Genomic DNA, 14,566 nt, shown 5'->3' on the forward strand with positions numbered 1-14,566 from the left:
TATTGAGACTATGTTTCAAATTTTAAAAAAGCGCTAGAGGCATATCTCAAAGGTAGAATATCCCTAGGTTCAAAAAAGTGCTCTCAACTTTTAAGACTTGTTAGTCTGTCCTCTCTTAGTTATCATTAAAGTCAAGTTTTCTCTGATCTATGACAAAACACATTGGCATAATCCCCAACATTGAACTATTTCCAATTTCTTCTTATTTTTTTCTTATTCTGCTCCAGGCTAAACTGTCTTGCTGGGGGAAATATGATGAAAATGCTAATTTACCTCAATAAAGATCTATACTTCTTTCATCATATCACTATCCCTCTGAAAACTCCATAAAATATCTTTTGATTAGAAAATCAAAGTCAAGTTTTCTACTTGCCACATTTTCTGTTCCATCACCTAATCTGTACCATCATTCATTAATTTATAAATTCATTCAACAAATATTTATTTAGTGCCTATCACAAATTAGAAACTCTTCTAACCACTGGCAACACCATACTAACCAAAACATAGAACTCTGTATTCAATAAACTTATGTTCTAGGGGGATAATAGATAATAATGATAGTAAGTAATGCCAGATGTGGTGGCCCAGATCTACAATCCTAGTTTTTGAGAAGCTGAGACAGGAAGATCATAGATTCAAGGCCAGTGTGCAGTACCTAAGCCAGACTATGTTCCAAAATATAAACTAAAATATGGTTGGAGTTGTAGCTCAGAGCTAAATGCTACTGGGTTCAATCCCTAGCAACACTCACACACACACACACACACACACACACACACACACACACACTCACACACTCACACACACATACCATACAGTAGGTAGTCAGTGGTATAAGGGAGAGGAATTCAGTAGAGAAAAAAAATATACATGTCATGAGATGGCACATTTTTATATAATATGGGCAGAAAATACTTGAGAGAAGAGATGACATTAAGTAAAGAACTTGAAGGCAAGAGAGCAAACCATGTGACTAATTAAGAAACAAATATCTCAAGTAGAGGAAGAAGAGAATATAAAATCTTTCAAATAGAAGTGTTCTTGATATGTTGTTGTGTATACCTTGCAAGGAACAAGAGAAATAAGTACAAACCGAGTTATACTTTGAAAAGGCTTTATATTTACTAGTATGATTGTTACATTAATCAGAGATGAAAGGTGCGAAAATTAAATAAGAAAAACAAAACAACAAAAAATCACTTAGTAGCTTATTTGTAGGATTCAGGTAAAAAAAAAAAAAAAACTTGCCACCTGGACTAACGATGTAGCAGTGGAGATGATGGGGAAGGTTATGAGAGGAAGGCTGGTTATGAGAGGAAGAGAACAGTCCGGTGAGATTCTAAGGTGGACCTGAGAAACTGGAAGAACAGAGATCCATTTCCCAAGATGATTAACTTCATGAAAAAAGGAGGAATTTAATGGACCACCTAGTGCTGAGATTTGGAAAAATTACATTTTAGATAAGTGTTAAGACATTAGAATGAAGGTACTAAGAACACTATTGAAAATTCCAGTTCTGCAGGTCAGGAAAAAGATGTAGGCTAAGATTGTGATACTACTGAAAAAAGAAACTACAAAAAATGGCCAAGGGAGTGAGGGACAGTGACAGAACCCAGGCCTTACTCTTGGGTCATTTATATATGTGGGTCTTGGGGTGAAAAAGACACTGGCCAGGAACGAAGAGAAGCAATGGCCAGAGAAGGAGGAGACAATCAGAACACTGCAGTCAGTGAAGTCAAGGGAAAAATCACTTTCAAAATGGAGGTAGTCATCTACTGTGTTAAATTATACCAAGTCAAGAACTTTGAGGACTGAGGATCATTAAACATTATATATTTAATACAGCAACATGCAAATTGTTGGTAAACTTGTTAAATACAATTTAGCTGATATTGTGAGATACAGCCAACTTCAGTGGAATTAAAATAGTGGTTTGGAAAAGTGGATCAAAAGTGTGAGTACAGCCAAATCTTGATAAGAAAAGAGGATAAATAGACATCAGTGAGAAGTCTCTAGAAAAGTATTTTGCTTATGTGTTTGCTTTTAAGGTAAAATAAATATTATGCATGAATGCTGTTATGGAGAACTTAAAAGAGAGAAAAAAAGAAATCATCTGAGTGGTGGCAGGATTGTTGGAACACTGTTTGTGTTGTTTGTGTTTCTACGAGAGGACAGTCCCTCAGGGATGGGCTTGCTGTGATGATAACCACAGATGGTACTCTCGGTAACCGAGAGAACAGCATGAGATGACGAGTTCAGGTGAGTGCATAAGTGTGGGGCTGAGAATAGCTTTCTTTTGCTTCCATTTTTCTGAATTAAATTGATAGTAAGAGCTCAAATGGAGACTGAAGATTAGAAGTGAAGTAACACAGATATGAGGAAACAGTTAAAATTATGAAATTATAATTTAGAAAGTGGAAAAGAGAATAGCTAGGGGAAATATCATAAGAGTAATGGGCAGTATCAGGGCCTACTTGAAAGTAATGATTAAAATTTAAGGCATGGCAAGTGAGTATCAGTGTATCAACAGTCCTCAAAATAAAGTGCTACAACACACTACATAACTGTTCTGCTTTGTGCGTCTTGTGTTCATCCTCTCAGAATCTCTGTTTTCTGTTCTATCTATGTCTCATTCACTATTCAAGAGCTAACCCATGATTCATCTTTTCTATGAAGCCCTTAGTATATAAATATATCTTGTCTTTCTATTTGTTGATTTTCTATAGTGGTTGAGAGTACATTCTAGTGGTTAAGAGCCTGGATTTAAATGTCAACTGCATAAACCTTGAGAAGTCTGTCAACCTCTTTTGGTAAGTTTCTGATCTTAGAAAATTAACCCTCTCAGGAAGCTTCTTAGGAGATTTTAGTAAAATTCTCCATCAATATCTGGACTTGTAGTCCTAAGAAAGACTATAACATTAAAGTAATAGAAAGACTGCCTTTTCTCAAAGAAAAATAAGACACTAAATACAATAAATAAATAAATGTGTAGTAGAACTCATATTTGTACACCTATATTTTATCATAAAATTAAGACCATTAGGTCTTACTTCCAATATGTCTTGAAAGGTGCAAAAATTATTTATTTATTCACACTTTTCTCAATATGCTTAATACAACCAAATTATATGGTTTAATGCAACCATATATTTAATATAACCAATATATATTAAAATATTGAATATAAAATTCAAGGCCTGAGTACAAATTTTCTCATTTACAAAATTATCATTCAGAAAATATACTGCTTTCTGCAAGAAGACATTACAAGCTTATGAGAATATTAATAATGATAAACAATGAAAATTTCTAAATATATGCCAATATCTCCTATGTCAATTAAATTATGTCTTACTATCATGGGTTAAAATATTTAACCATGAAATAAAAATATCAGTAAAATAACATTGTAAATTGGCATCACAATAATTATGCAGGCATGGTAGCTCATGCTTATAATCCCCGTGCTTGGGAGGCAGAGACAGGAGGATCGCGCTGGTTCGAAGCTAGCCGAGCTGGCTTAAGAGACCCTGTTTCCAAATAAAAAAGTATAAAAAATAGGTCTGGGAGTGTAGCCCAGAGGTAGAAGGGTTTCCAGGAACCCCAGTACCACATACACACACAAAGAATAATTTAGCCTTCCCTTAAGATACTGGCATATGCACAGAAAATATTTGACCATGGAGCAAAATAATAAGAAAGAATTTCATCCGTTTTACTGCAAATGACATAATTTTATCATTCTTTATAACTGAGTAAAATTCTATTGTATAAACTCTCTCCCCAAAGAGCCTTAATATATAAACACTACACATTTTAACTGCAAAGAGTATCAAAAGACCAGTCTTAGAAATATTAGAATCTAAAAATGGTTTAAAGTTAAAATTTCATTGTAGCTGGACTTAGTGGCACATGCTTGTAATCCCCGCTCTTGGTAGGCTGAGACAGGAGGATTGCACAGGTTCGAAGCCAGCCTCGCTACTTAGAGAGGTTCTCAGCAACTTAGTGAGACCCTGTTTCCAAATAAAAAATATAAAATAGTTCTGGGAGTATAGCCTGGAGGTAGAAAGTCTCTGGGTTCCACCCCAAGTGCCACCAAAAAAAATCAGTAAATAAATAAATAAAATAAAATAATAAAAAATAAAATTTCATTGTATGGGGTGGTGCATACTTGTAATCCCAGTACTTAGAGGGTTGAGACAGGAGGATCACAGGCTCAAGGCAGCCTCAGCAAGTAGTAGACTCTCATAAGCCTAGTGAGACCCTGTCTCAAAATAAAAATAAAATAGAGTTGGGGTTGTAGCTCAGAAGTAGAATGACTCTGGGTTCAATCCTCAGTAGCACAATATAATAAATAAAGAAAATAAAGTCATAATTTGAGCAGTGATGCTAACACTATGCAGGTAAATATAACATTGATTTCAAAATAGAAAATTAGAAAATGAAAATATTAATTTGATTTCTGATCTATAACACACCTTCATTTTTTCTTTTATCTTTTTCAGTACTGGGGATTGAACCCAGGGGCATTCTACCTCTGAGCCACACCCCCAGCCCTATTTTTTTTTTAATTCTTTATTTTGCAACAGGGTCTTACTAAGTTGTGGAGGGCCTCACAGTATCTGAGGCCAGCTGTAAACCAGCAATCATCCTGTTTCATCCTCCCAAGTACTGGGATTATAAGTGTCAGCCGCCTTGCTCAGCTACACCTTCACTTTTTAATTTGGAAATACTACAATTTTCCCACGCTGGCAAACTGTTTGCCTATGAGAATAACAATAAGAGTTTATATAATACTTTGTGTAATGTGCTCATATATGTAATTTCAGTACCCATATAAAAATTGATATTTATGTATATCCTGTGTGTATATATTTATTCACAAAAACATATGCATACAAATATTTTCCATCACCACAAAATTTGAAACACTAGTGTCATATTTTGACTCCTGTTTTCTTTTCCCTCACATCCAGTTGGTCATTTTGGTCACTAATTTTTTAATATTTCAAACTAGTCTGTGGGTCACAGCCTAGTCTGTATCTTTTTAAAATTCCATTCCATTCTCCTTATTTGCTTCCGGTTTAATAAATTTGAAAACTCAACCACATGCTTATCTCTCCTAAAGCAATCTTGAATTTGATATTTGTCCTTCTCTTCATTTTAACTTATTACACTTTATTGCTCTATGTTTCTAAGGCACTATCCTGTGTAGTTCCTTATCTCATCATATCTATGTGAATACAATAACCAACAGAGAACCTTATTAGATTGTAGCTTCTATCTGTAATATCTTTTATAAACAACTACCTTTCCAAGTTATCATTTCTATCATGCCAAATTTCTGCCCTACAGCCTCTTAGAGCCTCCAATGACATGTCTCAATAGAGGCAGAGCATTATTTCTAGAATTCTTCATCATTCTCCCTAAGCTAATGACCTGAAGGGCTCGTTATAACTCTATACTCCAGCTGGGCTTTTTCATCTAGACTATACCCCCTTTTCCCATTCCTCAATTTTCCAAAACTTCTGCATCTTAAAATTATTCTTCTTGAGCATGTGCAGTGGCACATGCCTATAATCTTATTGAGTCTGTGAGTTTATGGCCAGCCTCAGTGACTTAGCAAGATGCTGTCTCACAATAAAAATTAGAAAGAGCTGGGACGTAGCTCAGTGATAGAGAGACCCTGGGTTGGATCCCCAGTACTACCCTAACACACACACACACACACACACACACACACACACACACACACACCATGACTCTCCTTTCTAATTTCTTTATTTTCTTGAAAAATTATGTCATTTAATTAAAAAAATAAAACATATTTTAGAAGATGTATAGGAACTAGAGCCCTTATGCACTAAAATGTAATACAATACAGCCACTACAGGAAACTGTATACTGTTTCCTCAAAAAAAATTAAAATAAGATTAACACATGTTTGCACAAGTCTATTTCATGGTATATAGTTCAAAGAACGATGCAGGTATGGGGATACACACCTGTAATCCAAGTACTTGGAAGACTGAGACACGACTTCATATTAAAGCCCTGCCTCAGCAATTTAGCAAGATCCTATTACAAAACTAACTAACGAACTAACTAACTAAATAACTAAATAACTAAATAAATAAATAGATGGGGCTGAGTATGCAGCTCAGAGGCACACTGCCTCTGAGTTCAGTCCCCAGTACAAAGAGGAGAGAGAGAGGGTAAGTGAGAGAGAGAGAGAGAGAGAGAGAGAGAGAGAGAGAGAGAGAGAGAGAGAGAGAGAGAAAGCTATTTCAATAGTAGCATTATTCACAAAGCCAAAGTAGAAGTAATCCAAGTTTCCATCTATTGAAGAAGGGGTAAATTATGTACAATATATATACAGTAGGAATGTACATACAATATTATTCAGGCATAATTTTTGTGTGCAGTCTCTGAGCCTCACCTTTAGTCTTCTTTATTTTGAAATAGGGTCTCACTAAGTTGTTGAGGGTCTCACTAAGTTCTGGGGCTGGCCTTAACTATGTGATCCTCTTGTTTCAGTTTTGCAAGTACTGGAATTACTAGTGTGTACCACCATGCTCAGCTTCACACTAAAAATCTTAAGAAATTCTGACACTCATTATAATATGGATAAGACTTGAGGATATCATACTAAGTGAAATTAGTCAGTCAGAAAAAAGAAATACTGTGTTACTCCAGGTAAATGTAGTGCCTGCACGAGGAAAATTCTCAGAGATAGGAAGCTGTGGAGTTGTGTTTAATGTGTGAAAAGTTTCAGTTTTGCTAGCTGAAAAGAATTCTGATAATGGATTTCACAGCAATGTGAATAATGTACTTATAAAGGTGAAACATTCTTTACTTTCTTATGAGAAGTTTTCTAGTGGGGCTTTCCAATCATACTGACAAAAAATAGATTAATAGGAGAAAAGGCATACAGATTTTATTCAATGCTAATAAATTAGTTTTCACATGCACGGAGGCCTTCATAGAAAATAAATAAAGATCAGAATATATATCAGTTGTAGGGATTCAGCTAAGCATAACGTGGTTAGGGTTGCCTGCCAGGCATCTGGTGTGATAGCTGAGACAGGGACTTCTGACCCACTGACCGTTGAATTGAAACTGGGCCAAGTGAGAACTAACATACCAGCAAGACTTTATTTTAGGACTTCTGCTACAGTGAGAAGCGAGAGGCAACTCTAACCAACAGTCTGGCAGGCTGTTCCGCACAACAAAGGGGTGCAGCTCAATGGCATCCATGGTGTAGGCAGGGTCCCAGTCTCTTGACAACATCACAAGTAGATGCTGGGTTTTAGTTGCGCCTACACTGTTCTTTATACCTCTTCTTGCAAGACATATCTCATGACATCTTAAGTCTTCCCCTGTGGAGGAATGTTTACTATGCTAATGAAGTAAAATTAACTACAGGTTTTCTTAGTGACTATCCTATGTTTGTATTTGTCCCTCACCACCTGCCATTCTGCCTTATCATCTGTAAGAGTCCCTAATATTTCCAAAACACGGCAGAATTTTGTCCTGTCTCAATGGTGATCTTTTCTTGTCTGGTTCTGGCTTCTTAGTTTCTTTGGATCACATGGTCTCAGAAGGCTGAGCCGAATCCCCAGCCTCCCATCTCCTGCCTGTGTTATATTAATACCACATCCTTGAAGACTGGTCCAGTTTCTGCCTCCTAATTTTATGAGTGTTTATGTTGGCCCCATTAGACTGAGAGCTAGCCTGCCTGTCTCACACTGGTATAAGAGGAAGACATGTTCGCAACTGAAATACATCTCCTGCTTTTAGATAGATGGGCAAGAGCTTTTCCTGTGCCTGCTTTGTGCCTAATGTTTTCAGCTCAAAATAATCTTTATGCTGAAGTCGCATATTTGGGTGTAGCTGTCTCTGGTACCCTTCATATTTAACACTACTGAACTATACATTTAAAAATAGTTAGTAGACTATTTGTTTATATATTATATATGTATATATAATTATAATTTAAAAATAATTCAAAGCAATAGTGTTAGAAAATTAACTTATGCTAAAAGATCATGGCAAGGTAGTTCAAGTGTAGACAGGGCTAGGCATCAAGATTTCTGCCTATCATGGTATTTAAATGTGTCTGTAAGAACATGCCTATACATGTCCTATTCTATCTTCTATCTTATTCTATTCTTTTATTTAAAAAACTTAGGGTACAGTAGTATAATTATCTCAAATACAATAGTACTTATAATCTCCATTTTCCTCATACACTCACACACACACAAACACACACACGCATTTACATACATGTGTACTTATACATTCTTATATACCACTTATAATTTGGGCAATAAAATGAATTCCACACATGAGCAAATATAGTATAGTATTAAAGAAGTTGTTATTATCTTCACAGGCAAAATTTTCACCATCATAAGAAAACTTTAGCAATTTTCAAATTAAAAAGAAAAGATATGGAACAGAGATCAGAAATCCAATTAATATTCTCATTTTCTATTTCTTTTTTGTTCAATCAATGTTACATTTATCATATTTTAATTTATGGGAAAGGCAACCATATAAATGAGTAGGCACTCTTATGTAACCAAGCAGAGGGACCTTTATACTATGGTTTACTTTCTATTTTATGTAGTAAATAAACTCTTTGTCCTTTGAGAGAAGCTTATTAAAAATGTGTCTGCCACAGCTCTTCTTCCACTAATAATGCAAAACTGCTGGAGTCTTTTTTTCCTCTTTATCAGTTTGCAAGTGTGCATACGTAACAAGCAGTTATTTGGTCTGGGATAAAGAGCTGAAATACATTTCCTATTCCCTCATTTTTTTCCTGATGAAAAATATTTGAATGCCAGCTGCATTATAACCTTCAAATAACTCAATCCAGGTACTTGAAGTCTGAATACATGTAAATACAAAGACCTTTAGCATTTTGTTTTAATTGCCAAAAGCTGATTTGATAAATATTCATCCAATGATTCCTGTTAATTTCTTATTCTAAAAGAATTACGAACAGTAAAGGGAGAAGCTGATTTCTTACAAAGTTCCCTTAATCCAAAAATGAAGCTAGAGGGCATACAGAAGTTCACAAAATAATTATATAATATTTATACATATTTACTAAGAAGTCAGGGCAGCCCTATTCCTGATAATTTTTGCCATTATAGACATTTTCACACAATATTATTAATAATTTTTATTTATTTAAGTGTAAATAGTTTATTTCTTCTCATTATCAGTCCCTGTTGTATCTGTTTTTATCTTGGAGACTAAGCTTGTATTAAGTAAACAACAGGGATTTGCTAGTTGGTTGAATGAGAGGTTGATGTAATCAATGAAAGAAAACTCAGCATTAAAAAATTAATGGCTTGCCCAAGATTCAATAGTGAGTCACAGAGTCGGGTCTTAACCCTACATGTTTTGTTTCTGTGCCCAGAGTTTTTCTCCCCATTACTTGAATAATATCCTCCAAAAGTGGCTTCTTGTTTCCCATAATTGATTTACATATAATGAAAAGCAGTCTTGTTCCCAAATTATTGCTTATGATCATATCATACTGTTTTCTTTACGTTTAGTAAAACCTAGTGGTATAGGTATACTGGCTACCAAGATGTCTTTGTAAACTAAAATTTGATTTTTTGTTGGATCTGGTGGAAATACAGTTCATTCAATGCCTTAAAAATAATATATATGTGTGTGTGCACACTCACAGGCTCACATATATGTATTTAATTAATGTGTGTACAGTTGCTTTTATATTTTTATGAAATTTAATATATCTGCAGGTTATATTTTTAGCCTTACCTTTTCAGGAAATTAGTATTAAGCAACTCTGTGTATTAATAAAATAAATTTTATCATTTACATATTCAGCTTGTTCAAATTAATTTTCTTGATGTCGCCCCTCCACTCCCCCATTGGACTCCCCCATTCTTACTTAGTTATACATTCCAGGAAACAGATGCTCAAAATAACGTCTTTAATATCTCTTAATAGGTTTCTTTAGTTTAATAATTCATCCTTATTCTCTCTTCAAATACTAATGTAAATATTTTAGATTAAGAAACAAAAAATTACATGTTTATTTACTTTCTAAAAGCACAAGCACTTAAGTCCTATTCTTCCAAGATCAATACTATATAACTTTACAAAACCTTAGACACATATTCAATGAAAAAAATGCTAACAAATCCCTAATGCACAGCATCAAACCAAGTTAATATCCATTTTTACAACATTCTGGATCAGACAGAATTTTTGACATTCTTTATTTTTAATTGTATAGGATGGTCAAAAGGGAGAGAGGAGGTTGTTTATAGCTGATTGAAGTTTTATTTATAAGTACATAGAGATTATTATAAGAATCCATGGAAGGCCTTCAGTAAAGTAAGTGAGGCCTTTAACTTTAATTCTACTTAAAATGTATAAATACTAGAATTTTTGTTATAGCTATCAGTTTACATCTAAAAATAATTTAGTCTTCAGTCATATATAATACACAAATGTGTTATATATAATCACAAATTTAATATACTAAGTAAATTATTATCAATATTTAAATGTCCCTAGGAATAGCTACTCCAGAAGTTAACTCCGGTTTATACTGATGTTGCACCACAGTTGTCTCTAAAGAAATTATTTTTACTGAGTCTGTTGCCTATGAAAACATGAAATATTTACTTAGATTTACTAGTATGAGCACTAATATTCAATTGTTTTTAAATTGGTATTAAGTCCAAACACAACATTAAATTGTTTGGACAATTATATGAATTTAATCAAAAAATTTTGAGAGTATAATTCTAGACAAAGTGGGTTTGGATATGTGAAATAATTCACTGTTGGTTCAGACACTCAAGTTTACGTTAATATAAATTAGGGATTTAAAAACTAATTTAGAGGTCCAATTTTTAAATATTTCTATGTTTTATGTTAAATTTATGAATTGATAAAACTAATTCTTACCTTTATAATTCCATATATCACAACTTTTAATTTATTTATATTCTCACAGGTGAAACTACTCTTAAATAGTCTGAATGACTACTTAAAAAGTTTTCCTGCTCACCGTGGTGGCACACCCTTGTAATCCTACCATTTGGGAGGCTGAGACCTGGGGATCGCGGTTTGCGGACAGCCTCAGCTACTTAGTGAGGCCCTCTGCAACTTAGTGAGACCCGGTTTCAAAAATAAAGAAAAAAAATAGAACAGGAGATGTAGCTTGGAGGTCAAATGCCCCTGGGTTCCATCCCTAAACCCGCAAAAAATATATATATATATATTTTTTCCTAAACATGTACTATATTTTCTCATACCATCACACCATAGCATATCAAACTAAATAATAAATGCAAAATGATAACATAATAATAACATCTAGAATCTTAAAAATTATTTTGAAGAATATGTTTATTGTATATCTTTAAAATGCAAATGTGACTAAATATATAAGAACATATACATATTTGTAAAGTTATTTAGACCTTTACAATATATAAATGTAATATTTAATGTTTAGCCAGTTGCTGGGGGTCAAACTGTTTATAACATTTGTGTTTTCTTTAATTGGGTGCATTGTAATTTTACATCATATTTGAGTATAGGAGATATAAAAATACACATGAGTCTTGGAGAGACATTTTAAAAGCATATAATGATAGGAGATACCACTTAGCTACTAAATGAATCTTTTGTCAATTAGTAAAAGCATTTCAATAATGATTTGGTCTTATTTTAAGTAACTCAGAAAAATATTGGATTTGATGAATATAATAATACTACAATATATTATAATATATAATTAATGTAATATAGGTAGCAAATTTTATTTTCATTAATTATAATTTAATTTTGTATAAAGACAATCATCAAATGCATTAAAAAACAATGTCTCTTTACTTGGAAGTGTGTCTTGGAGTATATTTGTAAACATGGGAATATTTTAGAAGTCTCAGGACATATCTTTTGTTACTGCATTAAGTTTGTTTTCCAAGGACTATATACTAGCATGTCAATACCACAAATAGATATTCTGGTTTCTATTACATTAACTTAAAATATGTTCAGCTACCTAGAGAATATATTACAGTTAAGCACATAAAAGGAGATTTTTTATTTTTCATGCAGTATTATTTACAAGTAAATTTTTTCAATTTTGATAACTTAGCATTTTTATCATAAATACCAGCATAAATTACTAGAACCCACAATCGATACTTTTAAAGGGACAAAGAATCATACTGACAATTGGCAATTTTTATGTTAGAACAACAAAGTATGTACTTTTTCAAAACAAAGTATATGGTGCCTTTTATGTAGGTAAGAAATTACCTATTAAAGAACATATTTGTTCTGTATTTGCCAAGATAAAGCAAAGAAAGACAAACTCACAAAAGGAAAGTGTTAGGCCTGTGTAATCTGAGCGTCTTTGCAAGTAACACATTTCGCTCTATCAGAAAAGAAAATAGGTCCTAATTCTCAGTATGTGCATTATGCATGCACAGTAAGCTTCTGCCATGCCATAGGTAGTCAGAGCAATATAATTCTAGAATTAATACAATGTTCAGTTAGCTGATGTTCTGAGATTTAGATATATGGACATTACTAATACACTATTAACAAAGGTAAACTTACCCTTCTAATCTTACATCGGGCAGACTTCTGTTAAGGGCAATCAAGTCACTGGCCATTAGGTTAAACTGGTTGATTTTAAACAGTTCTTTCATTTTCTCCTGGTCATCTTTTGGAATCAACACAGCCTTTCCCATTTCTCCTGGCCCTTCTTGATTTCTTGAAATAACAGCTGTAATACATACAAGTACAAACACATACACACAAACACAGATAATGAACTGAATAAATAACTTAATGTGTTGGATTCAATTTTGAAGATCATTATTTAAATATTGGTTTAATAATATGATGATACAGACAATTGTTTGCGAACCATAAGATAGAAAAAAGAAATAACCTATAAGTTAAATCAATTACCTTAATGATACTAATAATCAATATTTAATAATTTAGCAATATGAAACACTAAATCCTAAAATTTCTTGGTCCTATTTTAAAATATACTTACTAGGTTAGAGATAAAGTTTTGCAGGAGGCAGACAAAACTTTATGAAATAAAAAGGAACTTTTGAAAATACATAAAGATTAATTTCTTTTAAAATCCAATAAAATGTTTTGATATTTCAACATATCTACCATCATTACATATTTATAAAAGCAAGCAAGATTGATGGGTTTTCCCTCCCTATAGCAACTTGACTTCTTTGCATTTGGAATGAATTCTGAAATGTGTAAAAAGAAGTTTCGTAGTGGTAATATATCATTTCAAATGTCAAGACAGGTGCTCCAAAACTAAATCCACAACAATTTCCTGGGCTTGGCTGTTCATTAAGAAACTCAGGATTTAATATACAGAATAATGTTCTTGCCATTTCTCCCAAGTTATCGCTATACTAAAGTTCTTTTCTGCTAGAAAATACATGACTTGGTGTATGTGCTCATAGATGCATATCTGTATATACGTTAGTATACAATAATATGACAAAGTTCTGGTTGATACTGAAGTACCTTTTAACTTACTATTAACAAAGTTATTAAATTAAAGCAAAAGGAAATTGGTTCTGTTCTTGAAATTTTCAGTTGTTTGCTGTATTATGGTTTGCAATACATTAATCTAGTTTAATTTAATTTCCACACAAATTAAAGGGTAAGTATTTAGACATAGCCTACCTCAAAATAGTGTAAAAAAGGAAAAAATACTTTGAAAATATTTTAGAAATTATAACTTTCCATAAATGTTATACAAAATATGTCATGCAAAACCTAAAAAATAAAAAATATGGAAAAAACTATGATAAAACATAACCAATAAATTTTCTTCTGATGTTACCTACATAGTTATAGAACATCAGAAGTCGTATTACTAGTACTCATACAAAACTGACTATCTAGTTGGTCATTCTAGGTGAGAGGTTACCCTGGCTTTGGAACGGCAAGGTTCAAACTATGAAAGTGACTAAGCATCCCTAAGGACTTTTAGTTATGAGCAATAGGACAATAATTAACTTTGACATCCACTAATAAAAAGAAAAATAGTAAGAAATGGGAACTTTTAAAGTGGAAAAGATACAGGTATCCAACTTCAAACTATTTAGAAAGTTTTCATTGCTGCAAGGTAAATCTATTTTTTTTTCTTAGTAGTGGAGAGTTGAACCTAGGGGCATTCGACCTCTGAGCTATACCCTCAGGTCTATTTTATTTTTTAATTTGAAACCGGGTTCACTACATTGATGAGAGCCTCACTACTTCCTGAGGCTTGCTGTCTTCGGATCTATGATCCTCCTGTCTCAACCTCCCAAGTAATGAGATTACAGGTGTGTGCCATCAGGCTTGGCCCAGTGCACATTTAATTGTCCCCCAAAGCTCCACGTAGAAACTAAGAAGTGGGGCCCAGTGTGAGGTCTTTAGGTCATCCGGGACATGTTCTCTAAGGGGATTGTGGATCTCGTCCTTTCTCCATTGTGCTTCCTGGCCATGGGGTAAGCAGATTTGC

At 33.4% G+C, this 14,566-nt stretch overlaps 1 protein-coding gene across 3 annotated transcripts in view; it reads right to left on the bottom strand.

Annotated features, from left to right (window-relative positions):
• Positions 1–14,566, bottom strand: part of GALNT13 (polypeptide N-acetylgalactosaminyltransferase 13) — a gene marked incomplete at both ends in the record, with an annotated part of 461,512 nt that overhangs the window by 296,789 nt on the left and 150,157 nt on the right. For all 3 annotated transcript variants that reach the window (XM_080689902.1, XM_080689901.1, XM_080689900.1), the window contains one exon: positions 12,634–12,802. In XM_080689902.1, the coding sequence (XP_080546028.1) occupies positions 12,634–12,802 (169 nt within the window). The remainder of the gene's footprint in view (positions 1–12,633; positions 12,803–14,566) is intronic.

The sequence above is a fragment of the Muscardinus avellanarius genome (genome assembly GCF_963383645.1).
Source record: "Muscardinus avellanarius genome assembly, chromosome: 2".
Taxonomy (NCBI): domain Eukaryota; kingdom Metazoa; phylum Chordata; class Mammalia; order Rodentia; family Gliridae; genus Muscardinus; species Muscardinus avellanarius.